Below are 26,775 nucleotides of genomic sequence, written 5' to 3'. Positions count from 1 at the left end.
TAAAGGATTAAGATGAACCTATACAGGGAATTAACTAAATCATAACTTTATTTAAAACAACAATACTTGTTATTAATCATAAAAATAATTAACATATAAATTAAAATATATATGCATTTAAAAAAATATGTAACAAGATTATTGATCATGGAGATTCATCCCTACTTTATCATGAACATTATTAATCTATAGATATACTTTGTTACAATACTATGGGCCAATAAGATGATTTATCAATACCACCGGCCCAAAAACTCATAACTTATTTCATATGACACACATTTTTTGACTTAATGAATTTAATTAACATGGCAAAAAAGGACATAACTACTTTGGAACAAATCTAAGCCTTTCATTTGTGTATAGTACTAAGAATATTCTATGGAGATTAAATCTCTACCATCCATCTAACAATTATAGATAATTAAATTAAAATTATGGAAGCTCTATTTCAAAATAGGCATGTCTTTCAATATAATGTGTTTTTATAATATATATATATAATTTTAAGGTTTTAGACATCAAATTGGTGTATAAGATTTTCTTTTGGTGGAATAAGGGATCCCCATCTGCAAAAGAACATGACTGCTAAAGTCTATGAAAGCATACATATTCTACTTTTGTAGATTTGTTTTTGAAAAAAAACACATGCTCTTAACTATTAAAATAATTTTTCTTCACAATAAAATAAATATTAAACTTCAATATTGATTATAATATTATTCTAGCATGGAAGGACTTTTCAATTTTGATAAATGTTACTCTTGGGTACGCCAATGTCAATTTTCAAAGCTAGCTATGGTGTTGATTTTCCCTCTCAAGGGTGAGGCCAATGTCAAGTTTCAATACTGGCTATAACGTTCTTGTAAATATGGAATAACTATTCAATTTAAATGATCACACCCAAATGCTTCGTGTTGCTCCCTTCTCCCTTTCATGAGTTGGTCTAGAGTCGAGTAGTCATATTTACTTATGTTTGATCCTTTCAGTAGTTGCAATGTATCACTTTGGAGCCTATCAAATTGCTCTATGCAGTGACATCCAAAGCCATCAAAGGAGTTTTGAATGTGACAACTGATTTGAATGGGCTTTTCTTCCCTGTAATGTGCTTGTAGTTGGGAGGGATGGAAATATGAGTGTCTTCCTCCTTAGAAGAGGAGTCCTAATCCAATGTGTTTCAAGACAGTCACCCTTATGCTGGCCCAACCTCCTAGTTTGCCTATTCAGAGTAGGAAGTTTCACCATAGGACTGTAATTGTAAGTTTTGTTTATTTCATTTATGTTACTTTGCCCTTAGCCTGTTTGGGATGAAAATCCATGATTTTTCCTTTATCACCCTTCCTCCATTCTAATTCCCAATTTTCTTTCTGGTTTCCCACTTAGGTAGGAAGTAGCATAATCCCACCCCTGGACCCTTCGATTTGTTGACTATTCCCATGTGGAAATGGGATGCGCCTTTAAAGATTAAGTACCCTTCACATCAAGATTTTGACTTGGGAGAATCTTATGAAAAGGGGATTGTGAGGTCTGGGTTGGTGTCATCTCTCTCACTCTACTCCAAAAGATGCTTTCCACTTTTTTATTGAATGCTCTTTTGCGAAGGCCATTTGGGTTCACGTGGCAAATTTGTTAAATATCTAGTTTGTCGAGGATTGGTCCTCCATTTTCCACTGCTTAATGTATTGGCCTTCCTGTCATAGGCCCTTTCATGCTCTCCCCTTATATGTCTTTTGGGGGATATGGAGATCCCGAAATGCATTCATCTTTGAGGATCGGTTCCAGATTATCATTCCGTTAGTGTCAAGGTTGTCAGTTATTTCCTTGAGATCGGCCCTTGGTTCCCTATGCTTTCTTAGTGCTCAGTCCAGCTCCAGGACTTGGGATCTTTTTTCCCAATAGGCTATTTTGATGGGGCCTCTGTTGCTCGGGACTGTGGTTGTGGGGAAATCATTAAAATTTTCCCCAACAGGACTTACCATTTCTTTTGGAATGGTGGAGTTGGTTCAAGTTGTCAGGCAGAGGTAGTGCCATTGTGGGGGTTACTCCAAAGCATTGTCTGGTTGGCTATTGACTCCTTGAAGGTGGTTGGCGATTTGTTGTCTATCATTGAGTGGATGCATGGATGCAGGGGTGGAATGCCCTCCAGGTTCCTTTGTTATTCCATTGGATGGATCGCATTTTCGTGCTTCGTTCTTCTTTCTGCGACATTTCTTTTCTCCATATCTATCGGGAGCAGAATATTGAAGCGGATGTTCTGTCTAAAAGAGGGGTTTCCCTTTTTCCTCACAGAATGTTTTTCGTACTTCTGATTGATGGATCCATCTCACAAGAGGCCTTTTTTGAGTTCTGATTACTAGATGTCTGTTACTCTGGTTTTCTCATGATTTTGGCTCTCAGTAAGCTTAATTTTCGAATGTTATATGCAGTGTAGCCACTTTGTATTTGCTCTGTAAGACTTTTGGCATCTTTAATTTTCGAATGTTATATGCAGTGTAGCCACTTTGTATTTGCTCTGTAAGACTTTTGGCATCTTTTGACTTTGTTCGCACAGGTGTTTTTTGTTTGGTCTCTTTATTCTCATATGTAATTTTTTTTTTTTTAATATGAAAAAGCTCTGTTTTTTTCTGCTGAAAAAAAGGAAGTAGCATAATCACATTCCTAAGGGATTTGCATGTTCGTTTTGTTAGTCCGGCCCCTTTCTTCCGGCTTAAAGACTGGCCTAAATTCGTTGGGTTTGGCTTATCGAAGGAGAAGGTGGGCGATATTACTGATTTCCCAAAGTGACGTTTCATGCCTTATTGCCAGTGACTTACCCTACCCTCTATTTCCCTGCAAGAGAATCTCTACGGAACAACAGTGTAAGGATGGTAATCACATGACACAAAGTAGTGTAGCACTAACAGAAAAATTGGGATATATATATTTTCAAATCTTAAACAATTCAAAGTGAACTGTACATTGTATTAATAGGCCATTGCACAGTGCAGAATGTTTTCCGAGACATTACAAAAACAAATCAAGAGGGTTGAAGAAGGAGATCTAACTCTTTAGCAAAGGGTTTTAGGAATTTTTGAATAAATCTCATGAATGGACTTACAGGTTGGGCTCTAAGCTTTCCTCCAAAAGATGGCATCGCTTTCTGGAAAGTCTGAGCTTCACCTTGATTGTGTTGGACATCTATGAGTGCCCTCGAGCAGTTTCTCTCAAACTTGACCTCCTCAGTAGCAACTCGCTTTCTGTTGACGTTCATGGCGTAACTGATCTTTGGGCGGATGAGGCTGGAAACCACGGTGCTGTTCGACTACGACACATTAATGGAGGGAGGCAATTTGTTGAAATAGATTCTCCATGAATGGACTGAGAAGAAACAGCAGTCACCAGGTGAAGAGGGCTTGGAAATGCTGTGTTTGTTTCGGATGGCGGGCAGCCGTAATTGCGTCCAAGGGGAATGAATCTCACTCTTTTAACTGTACGTTTTGAACACCACAAACTCGATCGTCTGTGCATGGATGGCTGGTGACGGATGTGGACAATTGTTTAGGGTACAGCACAATTTTGTTTTATTGATTGGTTGCTTCCTTTCTGTTTTTTTGGATTTGGGTTTGGGTGATTTAAAATTTTTGAATTATTATGAGGTTGATAAGTGTGTTTATTTTGCAGTAGAGTTTTTAGAGTTTTAGTTTAATTAATAAGTGTTGTAAGATAATTTAATCCATGAAATTCAAGTTACAAATTATGATTTTAGAAAAAGTGCAAATTGATATATGAAAAATTAATTGTTTATTAAAGAGCAAGAAATTGCATTAATTTTGATGGGTACTAACCACTAGTAAGTTTATACATTTAGATTTTTATTCTTACTTATTAAAGTGTTGAAGTGATCCAGATTTATGAACTTAACAAAAAGGGAAAATTTGTAAAAATTCAGAATGAAACAAACTAGGTGGTAGCTTTATCTTTAAAAAGAGATGTGATGGCTACATGCTTTACCAAACTCAGTTACAATGAGGCATAAAGGGTTTTTTAACATAAGTAATGAGGAAATCCTAAACATCTAAAAATCCAACCCTAGGAGATGAAATGCCAAAAGGCTTGTGCTTGAAATTTTTCAAATAAACTAACCACATAAAAAAACATCATTTAGGGCCTCAAAACCACCCCTAAAGTTTAGTACTTGAAAATTTGTAGAAAAAATGCCAAGATGAAGCATTATACTTTGAGCTAGTGGAGTAGTAGAAAAAATACCAAGATGGAGCATTATACTTTGAGCTAGTGGAGTAGGTAGCCCACTTATATTCACGAACACATAAATAGTAGTGGACAATAACTTTATATTTATTTACATCTTGTTCCTATCCATTTTGTATGCAAATAATTGTTTAAATTATGGTGGGTAGTAACTAATGGTAAATATGTTTTCTATGAAAATTAAAAATGAAAAATCATTGCACAAATATTTAAAAATCATGGCATAAATATTGCAACTGCATCCAAACATTATGAAAAAAAAATTGAGGCAATTATCCACATGTCATTGTATTTTAGAAAGGTTCAAGATATGGTTCAATCAAATATTTGAAAAATATATTTTTTTCAATAATATTGAAAAATAAATATTATTGTCAATGTTGAAATTAAAAAACAAATTATGAAAAATAACTAAATTATAACTTTATTTTTCAGATTTTTAATTTAATTATCCATAATTATTAGTTGGACTATAGGGATTAACTTCCATAGAATACTATAAAATATTATTACTAATATAATAAATCTCTAGGTGTCAAACCAAGTCATAATCAAGAGTAATTGAACCTTTGATCTTTGAATTTTCATAGATTTCACAATACTTCAATCACCAATGAAATGATATTTTAAGGTTCATGAGACTAAAAATAGACTATCAGACCATTAGTTCCCTATTTTCCACCTTTTGCAATTCAATCCTTTTCTTATTCAAATTGATGACGAGCTGGACCAACCTGATGCTAACATATTCCCATAACTTTCTTTGATGTCTTTGAATGTGTCACATTCGAAAATGAAATGATTTTTCGATTCCACTGCACTAGACGTGCAAAATGTACACACCCATTCTTCCCAAGCTTCTTTCGGCCTTTTCCACCATCTTGTTTCACACTGAAGTTGATGCGAGTTGGTCATTAATTGAGCAATAAGAACCTTTGCCCTCCACGAAATGCTAGCTCCAATGAACTCTTTTTGTTGTAGATCACACATAGGGTTGAATTCCTCAATGTAGTACTTCTTCTTTCTACCCAACTCTTTTCTCCATACCCTTTTATGAAACTTCTCCATAACAAAATTATTTAGCTCCTTGCTACTTGTGGGACATGCCTTGAGGTAGATATTTTATTTTTGCACCCATGTGTAGTTTTCTTTCATCCATGTTTTCTTTTTTTCACTCATGTCTTCATTGAAGTAACATTAGGCCATCTACGTACTCCCATTGTTATGAAACCAACTCACAAAAATATAGAAAAGATAGATCAACAACTTAAAAATCAGTCTCTTTGAGGGGTCAACCTCCTTTACATTACACAAATGAACAATTCTTGGATGATACAAATGACAAGACCTCCTTTATATATATATATATAGGAGTCTAAGGGGTCATAATATAATCAGAGCCGACATAACAATAATAATGTAAGGGCACAACAATAACAATAGTGAGCTTCTATGGGGCACAATAATAACAATATGGGGACTACATTGGCACAACAATATAATAATGGGGTTGCACTAATAATAATAAGGGGTTACACTAGTAGTATAGGGACCTAACATGCCCCTCTCCTTCAAAAAGTGTTGTCCTCAATGCGTGAGTAGTTCTGGATGCTTCTGTATAAAATTATCATCCTCCCATGTGGAATCTTCAGCGGGTAAGTTCTTCCACTTGATGAGATACTCTGAAATTGATCGATGCCGTAGCTATCAGGTTCTTGTTTCTGTGATTGTTTCAGGTTCCAATATGATTTTTCCTTCCTCATCAAGTTCCGACAATATTGTTTGAACTATGAGCTTCTCACCTATAACCTTCTTTAAGCATGAAACATGGAAAACTGGGTGCACTCGGGAAGATGCAAGAAGCTCCAATTTGTATGCCATAGTACCCATCTTTTGTAACACCTTGTATGGACCATAATACTTTGCCGCTAATTTATTATCCTCCTTAGCTTACTTGAGGGACATTTGTTTGTATGGTTATAGTCGTAGAAATATCTAGTCACCTACATCAAAACTTCTTTCGCTGCAAAGTTGATCTACATGTTGTTTAATTCTATTCTACGCCAAAGTGAGGTTATCCTTTAGGAGTTTGAGAACTTGTTGTTGATGCTCGATGTGATATTTCATTGCTTGAACCTTTTTCTTCTTGATATGTCTTTCTATCTTGAGAGTTTGAGGAGTGGTAATTCCTGCCAATGCATTACAAGAAATGGCCAGATTCATTTCTTGATGCTCGATGTGATCTTTAACTTCTTGAACCTTTTTCTTCTTGATATGTCCCTCTATATTGAGAGTTTGGGAAGTGGTAATTTTTGCTAGTGCTTTACAAGATATGATCGGATTCATTTCTTGTTTCTTTTGGGTTGGTTCCTGGTGTATATCCTCTTCTTTTGATGTTTCTTGATCATCTTCTTCCTCCTCTTCACAATTTATTTAAAATAATTCATTCTTAGCACACATATGACATTTAGTGTATTTTCTGTCACAAATGTAACAAAGCCCTTTTGCTATTTTTTCTTCCAATTTTTGGGGTGTCAACCTTGTAGGTTGTGGAAGGCTAGGGAAAACAACACTGCCATCCTTATAGTTGTGAGGGGTAGGCTTCCTTGTTTCCATAATTTTGCTTTCCATTTTTCTTGCCAACCAGAATTCTTTCTCCAATGAGTCAGGTTCCCAAAGGTGAACCTCATGTTGGATGTTATTCTTTAAAGTCCCTATGAACACATCAATCCTATGCTCCTATGGATTATCTTTTATCCTTATATTCAATTTTTTGAAGTCGTAAATATGCTCCATCATTGAAACCTTCTGTTTGAGGTTTATCAATTGGCTACAAAAAGTGTTTCTTTTTGTATCCTCATAATGTGCTATTATTTATTTTGTAAAAATTGTCCAAGTGACAATTTGTTTACAAGAGAAAATCCATCGATACCATACAAACTGATTTGGTTCCAAATATAAAGTTGTTGCGTACCTTTTGTGTGTTTTGCACATTATGGATATCGAAATATTGCTCTATCTGTAGTATCCATGTTACGGGATCCTTGCCATCAAACTTCCTCATATCAATCTTTGGAACATGTGTGGGTCTTCAATCCAACATTAAAGTATATGAAATCATGATTAACATTTATTTTGTTCTCATCACGAGGTTACTCTACTACCCTTTCACCATTAGTAATAATTTCTTGTAGCAACTTATTCAAATCTATCTTCAAATCTTCCATCTTAGTGTCCATGCAATTGCGTTAAATATGATGAGTCGCACCATAGAAATATGATGTGATTCAGTGAAACAGGAGCAACTCCCATCAAAGCAATTGCTATGGTGCGGCTCATCAAATGATCTTCCATTTTAGATATCTTATGAGCCGCACCATAGCAATTGCTTTGATGGGAGTTATTCCTATTTCACTCAACATTATCTCATATGGTACCAAAATTTTTATTTTGGACTTGCTCATGATCAAGCATTTTTTGGATTTTCTTAATTTGTTTCCATTTTGAGACGGGGGTGCCGCTAGCCCACAATTCACACCCATATAGCATCATTGGACAAACTAGGAGTCCAAAAAGCACTTCAATTGTTTTTCAATCCCATAACTCTATCTCTCTACATCTGTTTTGAAGAGCATATAATGCTCTCAACCCTCCTAAAATTCTCTTCTTTCTGTAGTCCTCTCAATTAAGTGTGTTGTTGAAATCAATCTAGAGGTACTTGTACTAATTTATTTCTTCAAGAACGTTGCCTTCAAAGAAGAAAGTATGTTGGCTTTGCTTCCTTTTATTAGAGAAAATAATTATTTTGGTCTTGCTAGTATTGACTCGATTGAGTTGCTCATTGAGGACAATTAAATCTTGATATTTATTTCCAAATTAGATAGTCTTTTTTTCCCTTTTAATGAAATTCATTAATTAAAAAAAAATGTCATATAAGACACGGTATTAGCCCATCGTATTATAGCAAAGCTTATTGATAGATTAACAATCTCCATGCTAAAGTGAGGATGAATCTCAATGGTCAAAAATGATAATAATAATTATTATCGTGTAGTAGTTTTCTTGTCCGATGTTTTGGGTAGACACGCCATTAGGGACCAAAAAAGTCATGTATGGTAAGCATGAGAGCTAATTGGCACTATAAGTAATAAGAGAACAAAGATAAGAATAGCGGTCACAAAGATGAAAAAATAATAAAATAAATTGTGAATGAATAAAAGATAAGGAATAATTTTTTGTATTAAAGTAAAGGAAAAATAAAGACTTAATAAGGTTAAAGATGTAATGATCTAAAATTGGATTTTTATATTGATTTTCAATTTATATGAATATAAATAGAATATTTATTTATTATAATATCAAGGTTAGAGAGATAGATTAAGTCTAAGGATAATCGGTAAAAGTTGAATAATATATTTAATTTAACTTACACACAAATAATAAGAATTTTTTTAATTAGTAATTTTTATGTGGTTAATGGTTAAGAGTGTTTAACAAATCTAAATTTTGAAGATAATGTTAATTTGTTGTAAAAAATAATATCTATATCAATATATATACAATTTATTAATTTATTTATTAATAATATAATTAAGAAAGGATGGGATGATTATGATAGGGAGTTAAATAAAAAGTTATTAAAAGATTTTTTTTTATGTGGTTAATAGTTAAATGAGTTTAACATATCTAAATTTTAAAGAGGGGTGAATCAATTTAGTTCATTCATGGACGTTTAATTTTTTTTATTAATCTCATTAACTCAACATTACATGAGCAACTTAACAAATAATGACCAACATATTGAATATGTGAACAACAAGTAATTAGCAAACCAACATCACATTAACACATAATAACAACACATATTGACACCAGATATAAGTGGAAACCCATAAAGGGAGAAAACCACGATTTTATTATTTGTGTGATACAAATGCAAGCTCCTATTCATTACATCCAATTTTTTGTAGGCCCCAACCTACAAGAGGATGCTACCTCAATTTTTATGCAAACTATAACATGCAAGGAAGCTCCAACTCCCATATATTTTCTACAGGCTACAACCCACAAGAGGCTCCTACCTCAACTAGCTCCAAATGGTTATTTATCAAGCCACAATTTGAAAGGAGACTACAATCCCCTAATACAAACAAGAAACAACAATGTGCTGGTTTACTTGGTCATAAATTTTTCATATCTCCATCTTCATTTCTGCCTCTTCTTCCCTTCAAATTTGCTTCACATAAACTTCATATGTGCCAAGTAACTAATGCATAACACCTCAATCAACTCTCACACATTCTCCAAACCTCTAACCTCCTCTTGTTTTCCAAAATCACATATTTTATAAAGATAATTTTCTGGTTGTTTGTATCCCACATAATAATATGAAGTGAATAGGCTTGACTCTTTGTCTTTCACTCATTTGTTTCCAAACTATTCATATTTTGTATATTAGAAAACAAAAATAAATGCACCATAAGAATATAATTTTTCATCCTCATGTAATTATTAAATGCTTCAACATAATGACAACATCAAGTAAAGTTATAGGAATACCATATGATTATATAATTGGACATTCATTCCTCATGATCAATAACAACATTTTCCTTTAAAGCATCACATCTTTGCCTTTCCTTGTCTCTCATGGAGTCCTACCTTTGTTGTCATGGAGTTTTTCCTTGCCTTTGATGTCATGGAGTCTTTCCTTTACATCACAACAATTTTCTCCAACAAACTAGTCTTCAAATCTGCCTTATACACAACACATGCGAGCATCAATGTTTTGCCAAGCCATCTAGGTATTTGTTGCTCATTTGTTCTGGTGTCATCAAGCATAAGTTGGTGCTTTGTCTTGATCATAACCATACATGCTTGTTGCTTCTCCTTTGTTGTCACCTTCATCTTTTGTTGTCAAATATCCCTGCACCATACCTTAATGCTCCTATTCCTTTGTTGCTTCTTTGTTTTCCCTGCCCTTGCGCTACTCCTTTACCATCAATAATAATAATGTAATCAATCTCCCCCTTTTGCATTAATGGAAAAACAAGTTGATCCTCCCCCTTTTGCCTTGAGAATTGATAAATTAGTCTCCATCCTTATGCTTACCTCCCCCTTTGACATCAATGTCAAGGGGTTGCAACTCCTTTAGGTCTCCACAACATTGTAGGCTTAATCTCTCTAAAGCATACAACTTACCTAAAATCTCAAGAAGGCATGTAATGTCATATAAAAAAAAATTATCTTCTTTATTGTTTTAAAACTCCCTAATTCTTTCGGTAGTAATGTAAGTTTCTCCACCTTGCATCCATTCCCTTTACAAATTTTGAACACTTTCAATTTTGAAGGGATCTTGTATGAACTGAAAATCACATTCTCCTTGGAATTGTCATGCATGAAACTTAAATATTTTATCTTTCTAATATCGAATGGCAGAAGCTCGAAGAAATTTGATTCATTGAATTGTTTAATGCATTTTCCATTTACCATGGTCAAGTTCCCCAAGGCTGCTCTCATATTAAACACTCTCATATGAACAATTTCCAAGGCTGCTCTGCAACACAATAAAGAATAATAAACACTCTCCAATGCTACTTTCCAACACAATAATCCTATGAATGCAATGAATGCTGTCCACCATAATAAATAATGTTAGCTCTTTAATGCTGGAATTGAGAACAATGTATTAGTTCTTAAACGCTGGCAATGTATTAGCTCCTTAACACTGGAATTGAGAGCAATGTAATAGCTCTTTAACACTCGCAATGAATCTAATGTTGGAAATATATTAGCTCTTTAATGTTGGAGTTGAGAGCACATATATTTGCTCTTTAACGCTGGCAAAGTATTAGCTCTTTAAAGTTGGACACAATTTGAATATTGGAAATATATTATCTCTTTAAAGTTGGAATTGAGAGCACATATATATTAATTGCTTGAATATATACTATGTATTAATGGCATTAACATCACAACATTGTCAACACTGCATATGTTTCACCGACAATATTTGTCTTGAGTGATGTCATACACTGCATACAATATTATTGAATGCTCTCCATAATAATTGAACGTTTCAAACAATATTATTGAGTACTCCCTATAATAATTGCTTTCCATATTGTTTTGACCGTTGCAAACAATATTATTGAATGCTCTCCATAATAATTGAACGCTCTCCATATTGTTTTGAAAGCTGCAAACAATATTATTGAAAGCTCTATATAAGAATTAACGCTCTCTGAACAACATGTAACACTCTCCAAAAAATTGTAGCTCTCAAATAACATGGCAACGCTCTCAAATAATATGTTGCTCCAAGTATAACCAAAGCATAATGTTGTTGTACGCGATAAGGAAGGTTGCTCCAATAAAAAATAATATGTTGCTCCAATAAAATAATACACTGCTCCAATAAAAAATAATGGGCTGCTCCAATAAAATAATAGGCAAAGCCATGATGAACTTTTAGGAAATTCAATTAAATAGTTGTTCTTCATCAATCAACACTACATAAATCATTTGTCACCACTGCTTCCAAAGGAATTTTAACGCTTCTCCAGAAGGAATATAACCATGTACGCAAAGATAACGTTGTTGAAAGAAGATAACATTAAATGTGCGCCAACCATTATGCTAATGTTTCCTCCTTAAATATGTGAACACTGCCTCAAACATTAGATATTCTATCACTGCTTCACACATTAAATATGCTTTCGCTACTTCATTCATTAAAAAGAATAACGCTGCCTCACAAGAAAGTCCATTCAAATGTTGCAATTATAATGAATGTATGTTGGAAAAGGTATGTTGCAATTATAATGAATATATGCTGGAAAATTAACATTGCGACTCCATATATTTAATATAAATAAATGTAGTATTAAGGATGAGAAATAACACTCTCTGCAAGGTTCTCTCCAATAATATAATAAAACTGCTCCAATATAATAATATAAAGCTACTCCAATAATGTAATATAACACTGCTCCAGTCACTCCAGTCACTGAATGAATGATTCATAATGATACTGATACAATACTCTATTCATAAGCTACATCTCCATACAATCGTTGGGCTCTCTATATTAAAAACCCATATAAAAAAAAAATTGTTTGGCTCTCCATACAATGCATTTTATAAACCAATTATTGGGCTCTCCATTGCACCATATTGTAAACAAGAAAAGGCATGGCAAGGCATCGTTGCTCGAAGAAAAATGTTTTTCCGACCATTATGTGAATGTTGGTAATAGAAATGAATTGTTTTGCAAACTTTTGAACATTGTTTCAACCATTATTTGACTAACCATTATGTGACTGTTGGTAATGATAAGTACTCATGCAGGAGCATCCAATTAGGAAGGCGATAGCTGGACAAGCTGTTAAAATTAAATTCACTTTTAGTTTATGTTTAAAAGAAGGCTTTCACGGCCAATGTTTTCCTTTAATTTGAATAGTAGCTAGATTAGAAATTAGTTTTAAATAAGTTAGGAAACAAACTGCCAGAAACTGGAATGTAACTACATTGTAACTGAAGGTAGTTCCTCAACAGAGGCTACCAATAACTTAAATAGGCAACCCAAAGACAAAGGTGGGGTTGCTGCCATCCAGAAAAAAAGAGATCAGAGAGCATAGCTCTAAAATATATTTTTAAAAAGTAAATTGAAGCTTACAGGTATCTATTATTGTTTTCCATAAATGACAAGAATTATGTACTGTGCATAGAAATTAATGACAGAATTGAATGACTGTTAATCAAATTGCGCATCAAACTGAAGGAGCCAAACACAACAGAAGAAACCATCCAGGTATTTCACAAAAGCATGCTATTGATTTAACAGTGAAAATTTACAATATATATATGTGTGTGTGTGTGTGTGTATAAACATTTGTCAAAGTCCACAGTAGCACAAAAAGATAGCATTCTGTAACCCCATGCAGGTCCGAGGCACAAGGCTTTCAAAAACCATCCATAACAGTCCTCATACAATCGACACAAGCCAAGAAGGGTTCCACACAACCCAGAACAAACCAAACTGAGCAGAGACCAAAGCATTACCAACAACCAGAGACGGGATACATAAACTTTTTCCCAAATTCATAAACAAAAGTTACAACAGAGGACACGGTGCATAGGAGGCCACCTATCGATAGACCAACTAAGATCGAGAACAGACAAAGGCATAACCTAACTGCTACCAACAAAATATATATGACCACATAGCGAAAACAGGAAGGACCCTATCCGGTTTGCATAAAGCTAGACCAGAAGGACAAAGATCCCAGCATTTTCCCCAAAGACCAAACCCTTGCAACCACCGTGACAAGGGCCGAGTACCTGCATAGACAAACAGAGAATCAGTGAGGCCTCATAACCATAAAGCCATGATAAAGATAGAGAGAGGGTAGGATGAATACCCATAGCGGATACCTGAAGAGGAGGCCGGGCTCCATAGACGAGCCACAAAACTGAGACTAACAGAGCATAGCCAACAGCACCAGAGCCAAGGAAAGCCGAGACACAACAGAGCGCAACCAACAGCCAGAGGGCTAGCAAATACCGAGACCCAACAGAGCATAAACCACGACCACAGAGCCACAAGACCACCGTCTTCTCACCAGGAGCAAAGCTGTCAGCGAAAGTAAAAGGAAACAGAGAATTGAAACTAGAGCAGAGGAATTACCTCGAGTAGAAGCCGTCAAGCCATTGCCGGGAGAGTTGGGCAGAGGGCCTGGTAAAACAATGCAACCACTGAAACAGTTAAAAACAGTGCCGTCAACCTGGTAAAATAAAATATCCATGAACAAATACAGAGAAGCCAAGGCATACCCAGGGTGACCACAGAGCCTAAAACCTCCTTGAAAAACCATGCAAGAAGCAACCACCAGGTCCAACGAAACACCATCACACAGTTAACAAATGACAGAGGACCAAAACCGAAGAAGGACCAAGAAGACAGCGAGAGGCAGAGCACCATCCTTTCCTTGCAGAATGAACCAAGTAAGAACGCAGGGGAGCAGAACCAAAACTGGCAGAAACATAACCAACTCAACCACAACAGACCACGCCATAGAGCCGTGTCACACAAACCGAGACCACCTTGGGATGAAGGAGAATTAATTGCCCATTAAAACCTTACCTAAAACCCCAAGCAAATACGAGCACGGGAAAAGTTGAACGCAGGCCAACCGCCACATAGGCTTGCCACCTCAGCGTCTTGGGGATTGTCACCAAATTTTGGTATCAGAGCAAGTTCTTTCCTTAAGGAAGAAAAAATATGGAAGTAGGAAGAAGAGGTCGAGGTAGAGCTATTCAGAGAGTAGCCGACGAAGGATTGCACGAAGAAATCAGGATCCTAAGTGCCAGATTGGCAGCAGTAGAAGCAGGGAGGCGTAGGGATCCAAAAGGTGGTGACGACAGTGAAGAAGAAGTTGTAGCTACGATGGATGGATCCGATGAGGAAGGGCCAGAGATAAAATTATTGAGGTCTATTTTGTTAGCAAGTAGCAAACCGAAGCCAGAGCTTTCGAACTATGATGGCAGTTTATCTACAGAAGTATTGTTGGACTGGATTAGCGAGTTGGATAAATACTTCGAATGTGAAGAAATTAGTGAGGATAAGAAGGTCAGGTTTGCAGCCACCAAACTAAAGGGACATGCAGCACTATGGTGGGACAGTGTGCAGGAAAAAAGGAGAAGGTCAAATAAGCCACCAATTAAAAAATGGAACAGGGTGATCGCCAAGATGAAAAGTAAGTTTTTACCCAAATACTATTAGATTGCTCTATATAGACAGGTACAAAAACCGAAACAAAGGGCAATGACTATGAAGGAATCTACAGAAGAATTCTACAAATCGAATTTGTGAGCGGGTTATGTCGAAGATACCCCAGAAAAGACAACGAGGTTTGTGAACGGATTATGAATGGAGATACTGAATGAGATTAGTATTCTCTCCCCCAAGTCCATAGAGGAATCCTATCAAAGTGCTTTAAAAGCAGAAGAGAAGATCACTAGGAAGTAGAATGCTAGAAGAGGATGTGGATCTGGCCGAGGAAGAGGACAGTCTTTTGGCAGAGGCAGAACTGCCAACAACAATGAAGAAGGCAGCAGTTCAAAAACTGCAGGACCAACTGATAAAGAAGGTAACACTAGAGGAGGAAGGCCTTACCAGTGAGGAAGAGGTAATGGCAAAGGCAGAGGAAATGCCTATCAGTGTTACAAGTGTCACAAGTGGGGACACCAATTTTTTGAATGTCCTGAAAGTGATCAAGCAGGACAAAGAGGAGCATATGTTGCTCAACCGGAGGAAGCTGAGGCACCACCTCAAGAAGTGGAGAACATGCCTGAGACAGGAGAGGCCTTGGTGTTGAACAAGGTATTGTTGAAACCAGCTAAAGAATTAGCTGACCAGACACAACGGAAAGCACTATTCCGAATTGTGTGTAAATCACATGGGAAATGCTGTAAATTGATTATTGATAGCGGAAGCACTGACAACCTGGTAGCCACTGAAATGGTAGAGAAACTGGGTTTAAAAAGATTGAAGCACCCAACCCCATACCGAGTGTCTTGGTTACAAAAAGGACATCAACTGTTGGTTGATGAGCAATGCGAAGTGGAGTTTCATATTGGTAGGTATAAGGATAAGGTAACTTGTGATATTATGCTGATGGATGTGTGCCATATACTGCTGGGTAGACCATGGCAGTATGACAGGAAAGTAGTCCACGATGGGAAGACAAACTATTATAAGTTTGCGAAAGATGGGATCAAGCATATGCTGGTACCCATGAAAGAGGAGGATACAACAGAAAACAATGGAACAAAAGCGTTATTGTTAGGAGGAAAAGAGTTCCTACAGTAGATTGGAGATGATGAAATAAAGTTTGCAATTGTGCGAAGGCCAAGAGCAGTGTTAATCCACACTGAGATTACTGATTTTCCTGAGGAGATACAAGATATGCTACAAGAGTTTAGCGACATTGTAGTGGATGATTTACCAGATAAATTACCACCAAGAAGGAGTATCAGTCACCATATTGATTTCATTCCAGGAGCTAGTTTACCAAACAAAGCTGCTTACCAAATGAGTCTAAAGGACAATGAGGAGATCAAGAAGCAAGTACAGGAGTTTTTGGACAAAGGGTTGATTCGAGAGAGTTTAAGTCCTTGTGCGGTTCTAATAGTCTTAGCTCCCAAGAAAGGAGGAGAGTAGCTAATGTGTACTGATTCTCGAGAAATAAATAAGATTACCATCAGGTACATGTTTCCCTTACCATGGATGGATGATATGATGGACTGTTTGAGTGGAGCGGCGTATTTTTCGAGATTGATTTAAAAAGAGGATATCATCAGATTTGGATTCGAGAAGGAGAGAGTGGAAGACCGCTTTCAAGACCAATGAAGGCATGTATGAATGGTTGTTCATGCCATTTGGATTAAGCAACGCACCCAACACATTCATGCACTTGATGAATGAGATGCTGAAGGAATACATTGGAAAGTTTGTGATTGTGTATTTAGATGATATCCTTATCTTCAGTGAGACAAGGGAAGAAAATTTCCGACACGTCAGGTGTGTATTGGAAAAGTTGCAGCAGAATAAGTTGCTGTTAAATTTGAAAAAATGTATGTTTTTTAAGAAGGAGTTAATTTATTTTGGGTTCATGATTTCAGAAAACGAATTAAAGATGGATTTGGAAAAGGTTGCAGCCATAGTTAGCTGGCCATCCCCCAAGAGTTTGTTTGAAGTACGGAGTTTTCATGGGTTGGCGAGTTTTTATCGAAAATTTATAAAAGATTTCAGTGGGATTTGAGCACCCATGGTGGATATCGTTAACAAATCAAATCAACCTTTTCATTGGACGGAGTCAGCTAAAAAGAGTTTTCAACTGTTGAAAAAGAAGATCACTGAAAGACCCATTTTGAGGTTACCAGATTTCAACAAAATTTTTCAAGTTCATTGCAATGCCAGTGGGACAACCATTGGATCAGTACTCAGCCAAGAGGACAAACCAGTGGCCTATTTCAGCGAGAAGTTGAATGAGAGTAGATAGAAATATACATCCTACGACAAGGAGTTTTATGCAGTGGTACAAGTGCTGAAACATTGGAGACATTACTTAATGGGAAATGAATTTGTTCTGTTTTCGGACAATTCCGCTTTGCAATATGTCATGCAACAGCATAAGCTGAACCATAAACATGCGAAGTGGGTGGAATACATCCAGAGTTTTATGTTTGTGCTGAAATACATCAATGGACAAGCCAACAAAGTGGCAAATGTGTTAAGCAGGAGGAGTTTGATTTTACAGGAAAGCAGAGTGCAGGTGTTAGGCTTTGAGCATCTCAAGGATCTGTATGAAATAGATGCAGACTTTAAGGAAGCATACGAAGCTTGCCAGAATCTGCTGTTGAGGGACAACAGTGTGTGGCTAGAATATAATATATAGGAAGGATTGTTGTTCATAGGAGGACATTTGTGTATCCCAGAATGTTCAATGAGGGAAAACTTAATTAAGGAGAAACATAGTGGGGGTCTAGCTGGACATTTTGGCATAGACAAGACTTTGGACCAAGTCACTTCTATTATTGGCCAAAGGTGTTGCGAGACATATAGAGATATGTGGCTAGCTGTAAGATGTGTCAACTTGCAAAGGGACACAGTCAAAATACGGGATTGTATACGCCCCTACCTATTCCAGACAGACCATGGCACTCAGTTAGTTTAGACTTTGTCTTAGGCTTGCCAAGGACACAGAAGGGGTATGATTCAATCATGGTAGTAGTGGATCACTTTACTAAGATGACGCATTTTATTCCCTGTAAAAAGACCAACGATGCCATACATGTAGCCCACTTGTTCTTCACATAAATTGTTAGACTACATTGCTTGCCAAAGTCTATTATTTCAGATAGGGATGTGAAGTACACAGGTCATTTTTGGCAGACTTTATGGAAGAAGTTAGATACTAAATTAAATTTTAGCTTAGCTTATCATCCACAGACCGATGGGCATACTGAGGTAGTGAACCGAAGTCTGGGGAATCTGTTACATAGTCTGGTTGGTGAAAATTCACAACAGTGGGATCACGTACTCACACAAGCAGAGTTCTCTTATAATGATTCACCCAACAGGAGTACGGGTAGAAGTCCTTTCCAGATCCTATACAGAATTCACCCCCGTGGTGTGCACGAGTTATGGGATTTGGGTCGGTTGGAACGAAGGAGTGTTGATGGTGAAGATTTCGCAAAGGTGATCAACGAACTTCATGAACATGTGAAAACTGAATTGCAGGACAACAACCAAAGATATAAACAGAAGGCGAACTTAAAACGACGGGAAGTGCAATTCAATGTCAAAGACTTGGTATTGACACATCTACAGAAAGAGAGGTTTCATAAAGGGGAATATAACAAGCTCAAATTGAAAAAAATAGGGCCTTGTCGGATATTGCAAAAGTTCTCTGCCAACGCATATGAACTGCAACTACCCCCGGGTATCGGGATCTCTCCCATTTTCAATATGGCAGACCTGTACCCTTACATTACTGCTAATGTGGAGGATAGTTCAACAGAATACACATGGGACACCCAGGGAGAAGGAGAGACAGAGACGTGGGTTAGACAGATGCCCCTAGCCAAGCCTCTAGAGATCAAACAAATATTGGATACTCAGGTAGCTAGGCAGACACGACGAAAGGAGTACTTACAGTACCTGGTTAAATGGAAGAATTGTCCAATTGAGGACAGTTCCTGGTTGGATGCCGGACAGATTCAAAGCGTCGAGTATTCGATTGAAGAGCTCATGGACAGGAGCCATGAGATTCATTCACCCCTAGAGCTTGATGCAGGAGCATCAAATTAGGGAGGCGACAACTGGACAAGCTGTTAAAATTAAATTCACTTTTAGTTTAATTTTATTTTATGTTTAAAAGAAGGCTGTCACGGGCAATGTTTTCCTTTAATTTGAACAACAGTTAGATTAGAAATTAGTTTTAAATAAGTTAGGAAACAAATGCCAAAAACTGGAATGTAACTACATTGTAACTGAAGGTAGTTCCTCAATAGAATGAGGCTACCAACAACTTAAATAGGCAACCCAAAGACAAAGGTGGGGTTGCTACCATCCAGAAGAAAAGAGACCAAAGAGCGTAGCTCTGAAATATATTTAAAAAAAGTAAATTGAAGCTATATATGTGTGTGTGTGTGTGTGTGTAAACATTTTTCAAAGTCCACGGTAGCACAAAAAGATACCATTCTGTAACCCCACGTAGGTCTGAGGCACAAAGCCTTCAAAAACCATCCATAACAGTGCTCATACAAACGACACAGGCCAAGGAGGGTTCCACACAACCCAGAACAAACCAAACTGAGCAGAGACTGAAGCATTACCAACAGCCAGAGATGGGATACATAAACATTTTCCCAAATTCATAAACAAAAGTTACAGCAGAGGACACAATGCACAAGAGGCCACCTATCGACAGACCAACTAAGACCGAGAACAGACATAGGCATAACCTAACTGCTACCAACAAAATATATATGACTGCATAGCATAAACAGGAAGGACCCTACCCAGTTTGTGTAAAGCTGGACCAAAAGGACGAAGATCCCAACATTTTCCCCAAAGACCAAACCCTTGCAACCACCATGACGAGGGCCGAGTACCTGCACAAACAAACAGAGAATTAGTGAGGTAGCATAACCATAAACCCATGATAAATAACAGAGAGAGGGTAGGATGAATACCCATAGTGGATACCTGAAGAGGAGGCCGAGCTCCATAGCCGAGCCACAAAACTGAGACCAACAGAGCATAGCCAATGGCACTAGAGCCAAGGAAAGCTGAGACACAACAGAGTGCAACCAATGGCCAGAGGGCCAGCAAATACCGAGACCCAATAGAGCATAAACCATGACCATAGAGCCATAAGACCACCGTCTGCTCACCAGGAGCAAAACTGTTAGCGAAAGTAAAAGGAAACGGAGAATTGAAACTGGAGTAAAGGAATTACCTCGAGTAGAAGCCGTCAAGCCATCGCCGGGAGAGTCGGGCAGAGGGCCTAGTAAAACAATGCAACCACTGAAACAGTTAAAAATAGTGCCATCAACCTGGTAAAATCAAATACCGTGAACAAATACAGAGAAGCCAGGGTGTACCCAGGGCGACCACAGAGCCCAAAACCTCCTTGAAAAACCATGCAAGAAGCAACCACCAGGTCCAACGAAACACCATCACATAGTTAACAAACGATAGAGGACCAGAGCCGAAGAAGGACCCAGAAGACAGCAGGAGGTAGAGCGCCATCCTTTCCTTGTAGAACGAACTAGGTAAGAACGCAGGGGAGCAGAACCAAAACCGGCGGAAACATAACCAACTCAACCACAATAGACCACGCCATAGAGTCGTGTCACACAGACTGAGACCACCTTGGGACGGAGGAGAATTAATTGCCCATTAAAACCTTACCTAAAACCCTAAGCAAATACGAGCGCGGGAAAAGTTGAACGCAGGCCAACCGCCACGTAGGCTTGCCACCTCATCATCTCGGGGATTGTCACCAAGTACTGACGTTGGAATACATATATTAACATTGTTGCAATGATAATAAATAATTTTGAATAGATATATTGAACGCTCTCCAAGAATGATAAATGTTGTCCAAATAACGCTCAATGTGCTTTGTAGAGTTTGAGACTAGAATTTTATTGCCCAAAAATAATTACAATATTTCTTCACAAGACTGTAAATCAAGGTTCTAAATGAGGCTCACATCATGTTTGTCTCTATTGCAACATTGTATTTATTTTCAAGCAACATTATACCAATTGTATAACATCGTTTATTTGTAGTGTTATACCAAATGTAATTGCTTGGAACAATCATTTATTTGTAGCATTGTATTTATTATGATTGTCTTAGTAGGATAGCATTGTATTTATTATATTTCCCCACACCAAATATTATATTCATGCCCAAGTAACATTCCATACCAAGCATTGCAATATTGGTTCATATTGTTCTATTCTACAACACCCTTGTATTCAACTCTTTGTATTGGGCCAACATACAATGATTTGGAGATGCAGTTCCATATACCACCACAATGCAAAATACACTGCCACAATGATAATTACCAATGTATTCTTCTCTAAACCAACATATTGTCATATTAATTCAACCAACGCATTACAAGACATGGCATTCATACCTCTGACATCCTAATTCTGGCATATGAAGACTAAGTAACGTTAAAATAAAATCTGGACATATGAATACTAAGTAACACCCTGATCCAATTTGTCCCACATCTCGCAATATCATTCATATTTGAAACTACCTAACATTGTCATTTACACTATATCATTTCTCTGTCTGTCACTAATTCCTTCTAGCCCCGACAACGTTTTGTTGTCATATCTTTTCATATTTGTCCGCAGGTGTATCCAACGCATATAATGGATTTGATAATTTGGCATTTCTGATATTATTTGTCTCAACAAAGACTTGTAATGCTCCTTGTAGCACCAATCTGTCCAATAGTTGTCATGAATCATTAACTCTTAACACTCTATCAGTTCATTAAACACATATTATCACACTTTCTCAAATTCATTTCTTTGTAATGCATATCTAATAGCTAGCGTAGGAATAATTGAAGGATCTCAGGTCCTAACACATACATGATTCTTGACATCGAACCCCAGTTTTCTCCATTTCACATCATACTCTAGAAAACCCTAGGATTGACATTGTCACACAATTCATCACTATGCTAAGACCTAGAATTTCATTGCACGCTACTAGTTTACTGTCCAAAAGTGACTTGATGATTTTGCAAAAATAAAAATAAAAATCACCTTGTTATTTTGCATGAAAGAAACATCATTGTTTATGTGATTATTGTTTGCTTTTGTCACTGCTATTAATTTTTAATTTTGTATGAATATATGAGTTCACCCCTGAAATCCATGAAAATATCTTCATAGCCTTCATGTGCACCATTCCTCTTTTTTTAAGGATTTGATCCATGTGTCTACTCATATGGTCGCTACTTTCACATTTGTATGGCCACATATTGAAGAGGTCAACAATTCAAAAAAAACTATGATTGCGGTGACATTGAATGTCTTCGTTTTGTAGGTTTCAACAATGTACATAAATTACCTACATACAAATTCTAAAAAATAAAAAATAAACAATGGCTAGAGCATAAAACTAAAATAGATCTACAATGAGATTTTCCCTTGGATCCCAAAACTGAGGCTACCAAATTAATTTTACATTTTATTCCTTTAAATGTAACCACACACACACACATACACATATAAATATATACATGTCAAAGCATTCATAAACCCCAATCCATTAACCTTGGATTATAACATAACCATAGTTCTCTTTATCAGATCTAAAAGAACCATGGGTAGGAAACCATCATGCCAAAAACCATATGCAAAACCCATGCACAAAACCATAGGTAGCTCTGCCCACTTAATATAGGGTCCAAAAAAATAATTCCTAGGGCGTTGCCTCGGACCCCATAGAGGGGGGCTACTGCCACCCACTCGCTGCACCTGGCGCAACAAATGGGGGCTACTGCCCCCCTCTAAGCCCTCGCTTCACGTGTGAGGCTAGTCATGGAAAGAATATAACACATATTCAACATTATCCCACTTATTGTTTTCTTTCCACATACGGGGTCATAGGAGAGCTTAGTCATTGGTCCAAGCCAGAAATGCCCATCATTTCGCGACACCAAGAAAACTTCTTATTGCTCATAGACTTTGTTAATGCATCTACAACATTCTTCAAAGTGTTCATCTTTATGAGCAACACCTTTTTGTCCTCAACCATATCCCACACAAAGTGATACTGAACATCAATGTGCTTTGTCTTTGAATGATAAGCAAGGTTCTTTACTAAGAAAATTGCACTTTGGCTGTCATAGTCTATCCTTATAGCTCGTTGTACTAACCCCATACTTGAACACAATTTATGCAACCAAACTGATTCCTTGCTTGCATGAGTTGTTGCCATGTATTCTGTCTCTGTTGTCGAAAGTGCCACTACATATTATCTCTTTCTCATCCAACTAAATGCACCTCCAAATAGGTTAAACACATACGCACTTGTAGATATTCTCTGATCCATATCTCTGGCACAGTCTTCATCAACAAAGCCACGTATGTACAAAACACTATCCAATCCTGGTCTTCCTTGGTAGCACAGACCATAATCACTAGTTCCATGCAAATACTTGAAAACCTACTTCATTGTTGTCCAATGCTCCTTCCCTGATTTTGACATAAACCTACTCAATACTCCCACTACATGTGCAATGTATGGTCTAGTATAGACCATTGCATACATCAGGATACCGACTGCACTTGCATATAGAACATGAGACTTGTCCTCTTCCTCTTCTTGTGTCTTGGGACATTGTTTAGTAGATAAATCTACAACTACATGAATATGAACCTTCACCGGTTTACTATCCTACATATTAAACCTCCGCAGTATTGTATCAACATATTTCCTTTGGTTTAACGAGATCTTCCTCTTTGCCTGATATCGTTTAATTTCCATGCCCAAAATATAGTTTGCAGCACCAAGATCCTTCACGTCAAATTTGGAGGACAATTGGTTCTTCGAAATTTGGATATTTTCTTTGTCATTTACAACCAGCAATATATCATCCACTTACAAGACCAGATAAATAACACGATGACCAATTAATTTGAAGTACACACAGTGATATGCTTTGCTTCTGGTTAAGCCAAGTCTCCGTATAAATGTATCAAATTTCTGATACCACATCCTTGATGATTGTTTTAACCCATACAAATACTTTTTTACCATGCATACCAGTTCTTTCTTTCCCTTCACCGCAAATCCTTCAATTTTCTTCATGTAGATCTCTTCTCTTAGATCCCCGTGAAGAAATGATATCTTCACATCCATTTGTTCTACCTAAAAATAAAAAACAACAACAACAGATAAAAGTAATATAATAGAAGCTACCTTGGCAACAGGAAAAAAAATATCACCAAAATCAATTCCCGGCACTTGTGAATAACCTTTTGCTACCGAGCTTTGTATTTCTCCACCTTGCCTTTTTCATTCATCTTCTTTTTAAACACGCATTTTCTTCCAATGGATTTCATTCCAGCCGGCAACTCCACCATATCCAAAGCCTCATTTTTGTCCAAAGATGTCATTTCATCAATCATGGCCTCTTTCCAGATTTTTCCATCCTCTGAATCTACTGCCTCCCTGATAGTTCTGGGATCATCATCAATAATAGATAAAGAAAAAATTGAACAAAAAATAGATGAATTATACCTTTCTGGCTACCTTCTTTCTCGAACTGATCTTCTCACAGATGGAGTTTGTGGCTCTTCATCTTCTGATTCCTCTTCTGCTGTAGAGTCTATTTATTCCTCATTTAGCTCAAACTCTATCTTCTCAGGTTCCTTTGGTAGTACTTCATATTTAATAACATCTTTCATCTCTCTAAACATCAAATCTTGGTTGTAGACATGTAGTATCCATTGCCTCTACCCATAATTCTTGTTCTAACCTGACACCACTTAGCATGCTTCTTGCCTTTTCCATAAATGTCTTGTTCATTCTTTTTGCAACTCTATTTTGCTGAGGTGTGTATGGAGTAGTATTCTGTCGTGCTATACCACACTTCTTATAGAACTCTTCAAATTCCTTCTTGCAGAACTCTCCACCATTATCTGTCCTCATCAACTTTATCTTCTTCTTTGTCTAGTTTTCTACTAGAGAATTAAATTCTTTAAACCTGTCAAAGACTTCAGATTTCTTCTTAAGGAAATATATCCATGTATTCCTTGAGAAGTCATCTATAAATGATACATAGTACACAAACTTACCCAATGACGGAACTGAAATAGGTACAAACACATCACTGTGCACAAGCTCTAATACCCCTTTTTCCCTCTTAGCACCAGAGGGGAAACTCACCCGATTCTGCTTCCCATATACACAATGTTCACAAAAATTGAAATCCAAAGAGAATTTAGACATACCTTCTGCCATACCATTACCATGAAGTATTCAAATGCCCTTATCTCCAATATGTCCAAGCCTTTGATGCCATAGCATGGTCTTTTCTCCAGAGACCACTATATTTTTTGCTCCACTTTCAAGAACCACATAATTGTTGCACCCATTAATTACAATACCACCTAGAAGCTTGTACAGAGTTCCAATCTGAACTCTCCGCATAAATACCAATGCTCCCCAACCATAATGTAGGTATCTTTCTCGAACACTATTTTTACACCCGCATCATCCATCTTTGTTACAGAAATCAGATTCTGGGCCAATGCAAGAATATGTCGAACACCCAAAAGTGTTCAAATCCTTCCACCTTGCAACTTCAGCTTGACTTTTCAGTGTTTGACGATTCTAGCCTTCCTTCCATCCCCTAAGAAGAAGTCACCACCATAATATTTATCATACTCACAGAACCACTCCCTATAGGGAGTGAAGTGAAAGGATGCACCTAAGTCAATTAACCATGCTTCATGATCTACATGTGTACTTGAAGAAGAATCCAAGTACACATTCCCACCTTCATATGACGTGGTTTTTTCCTTTGCAGAAGGACCATCATCAGATCCATTTCATTTCTCGAGAGATTTATATCTATAGTCCTTTTTTAAGTTCCCTTCCTTTCCGCATTTCCAGAACACATTTACAAGTTTTCTTGGAGATTTAGATCTCCCTCTAGATTTAGATCTCCCAGCGAAGGAATTATTTTTGTTTCTGTTCTAGGACCGCCCTTGTACAGATAAAGCATCTCCATTCTAGCCCTCCATAATTTTCCATCACATCTCCTCTGACAACAAGGATGAGACTATTTCATCAAACTTTAAGGTAGTTATATTGCTATCTATTGCAACAACCATACTATCCCACGAATTTGGTAGACAACACAACAAACTGATGCACTTATCATCATTTGAAATTTTTATATCAACAGATAACAACTGACTTACCACAGTATTAAAGGTGTTCAAATGATCTATCACCGAGTCTCCATCCTTCATCCTTAGGTTATACAACTTTTGTCGTAGGAACATTTTATTCACCAGAGACTTAGATTGGTACAAAGTCCCTAACTTGTCCCATAAAGCCTTCACCATAGTTTCCCTTGATACATTCAACAATACTGAATCTGAGACACAATATCAAATTGTGCTCTTTGTTTTCAGATCTAACTTCATCCAATCTTCAGCTGACATTGTTGTTGGTTTAGTACTTGGATCTACCGCGATCCACTGATCTTTATCCACTAGAAGATCCTCCATCTTGAGTTTCCACAACTCAAAACTTCGACCATTAAATTTCTCGATCTCTATCTTTCCATTTCTCAACATCTTATTTCACCGTAAGAATCGATCCTGTAGATCTCCCACTGAACAGGGTCTACCACAAGCTCGAGCAAAAACCCTCAACAACAAAGGTGTCCCCTTGAA

The 26,775-nt window shown here is 37.0% G+C and overlaps 1 protein-coding gene across 1 annotated transcript in view; it reads right to left on the bottom strand.

The window, feature by feature from the left end:
• Positions 1-3,399, bottom strand: part of LOC149176736 (gamma-glutamylcyclotransferase 2-1-like) — a 55,970-nt gene extending 52,571 nt beyond the window's left edge. Inside the window, exon 1 of the mRNA XM_089419953.1 lies at positions 3,098-3,399. Coding sequence (XP_089276079.1) covers positions 3,098-3,177 — 80 coding nt within the window. The 5' untranslated portion in view covers positions 3,178-3,399. The remainder of the gene's footprint in view (positions 1-3,097) is intronic.
• Positions 3,400-26,775: the final 23,376 nt, after the last annotated feature.

The sequence above is a fragment of the Pinus tabuliformis genome, chromosome 4_1 (genome assembly GCF_031772625.1).
Source record: "Pinus tabuliformis cultivar Carrire ecotype Pingquan chromosome 4_1, CPIR1, whole genome shotgun sequence".
In the NCBI taxonomy this organism is placed as follows: Eukaryota; Viridiplantae; Streptophyta; class Pinopsida; order Pinales; family Pinaceae; genus Pinus; species Pinus tabuliformis.
The sequence above is the reverse complement of the archived record's forward strand: the minus strand, read 5'-3'. Positions and strand labels throughout refer to the sequence as shown.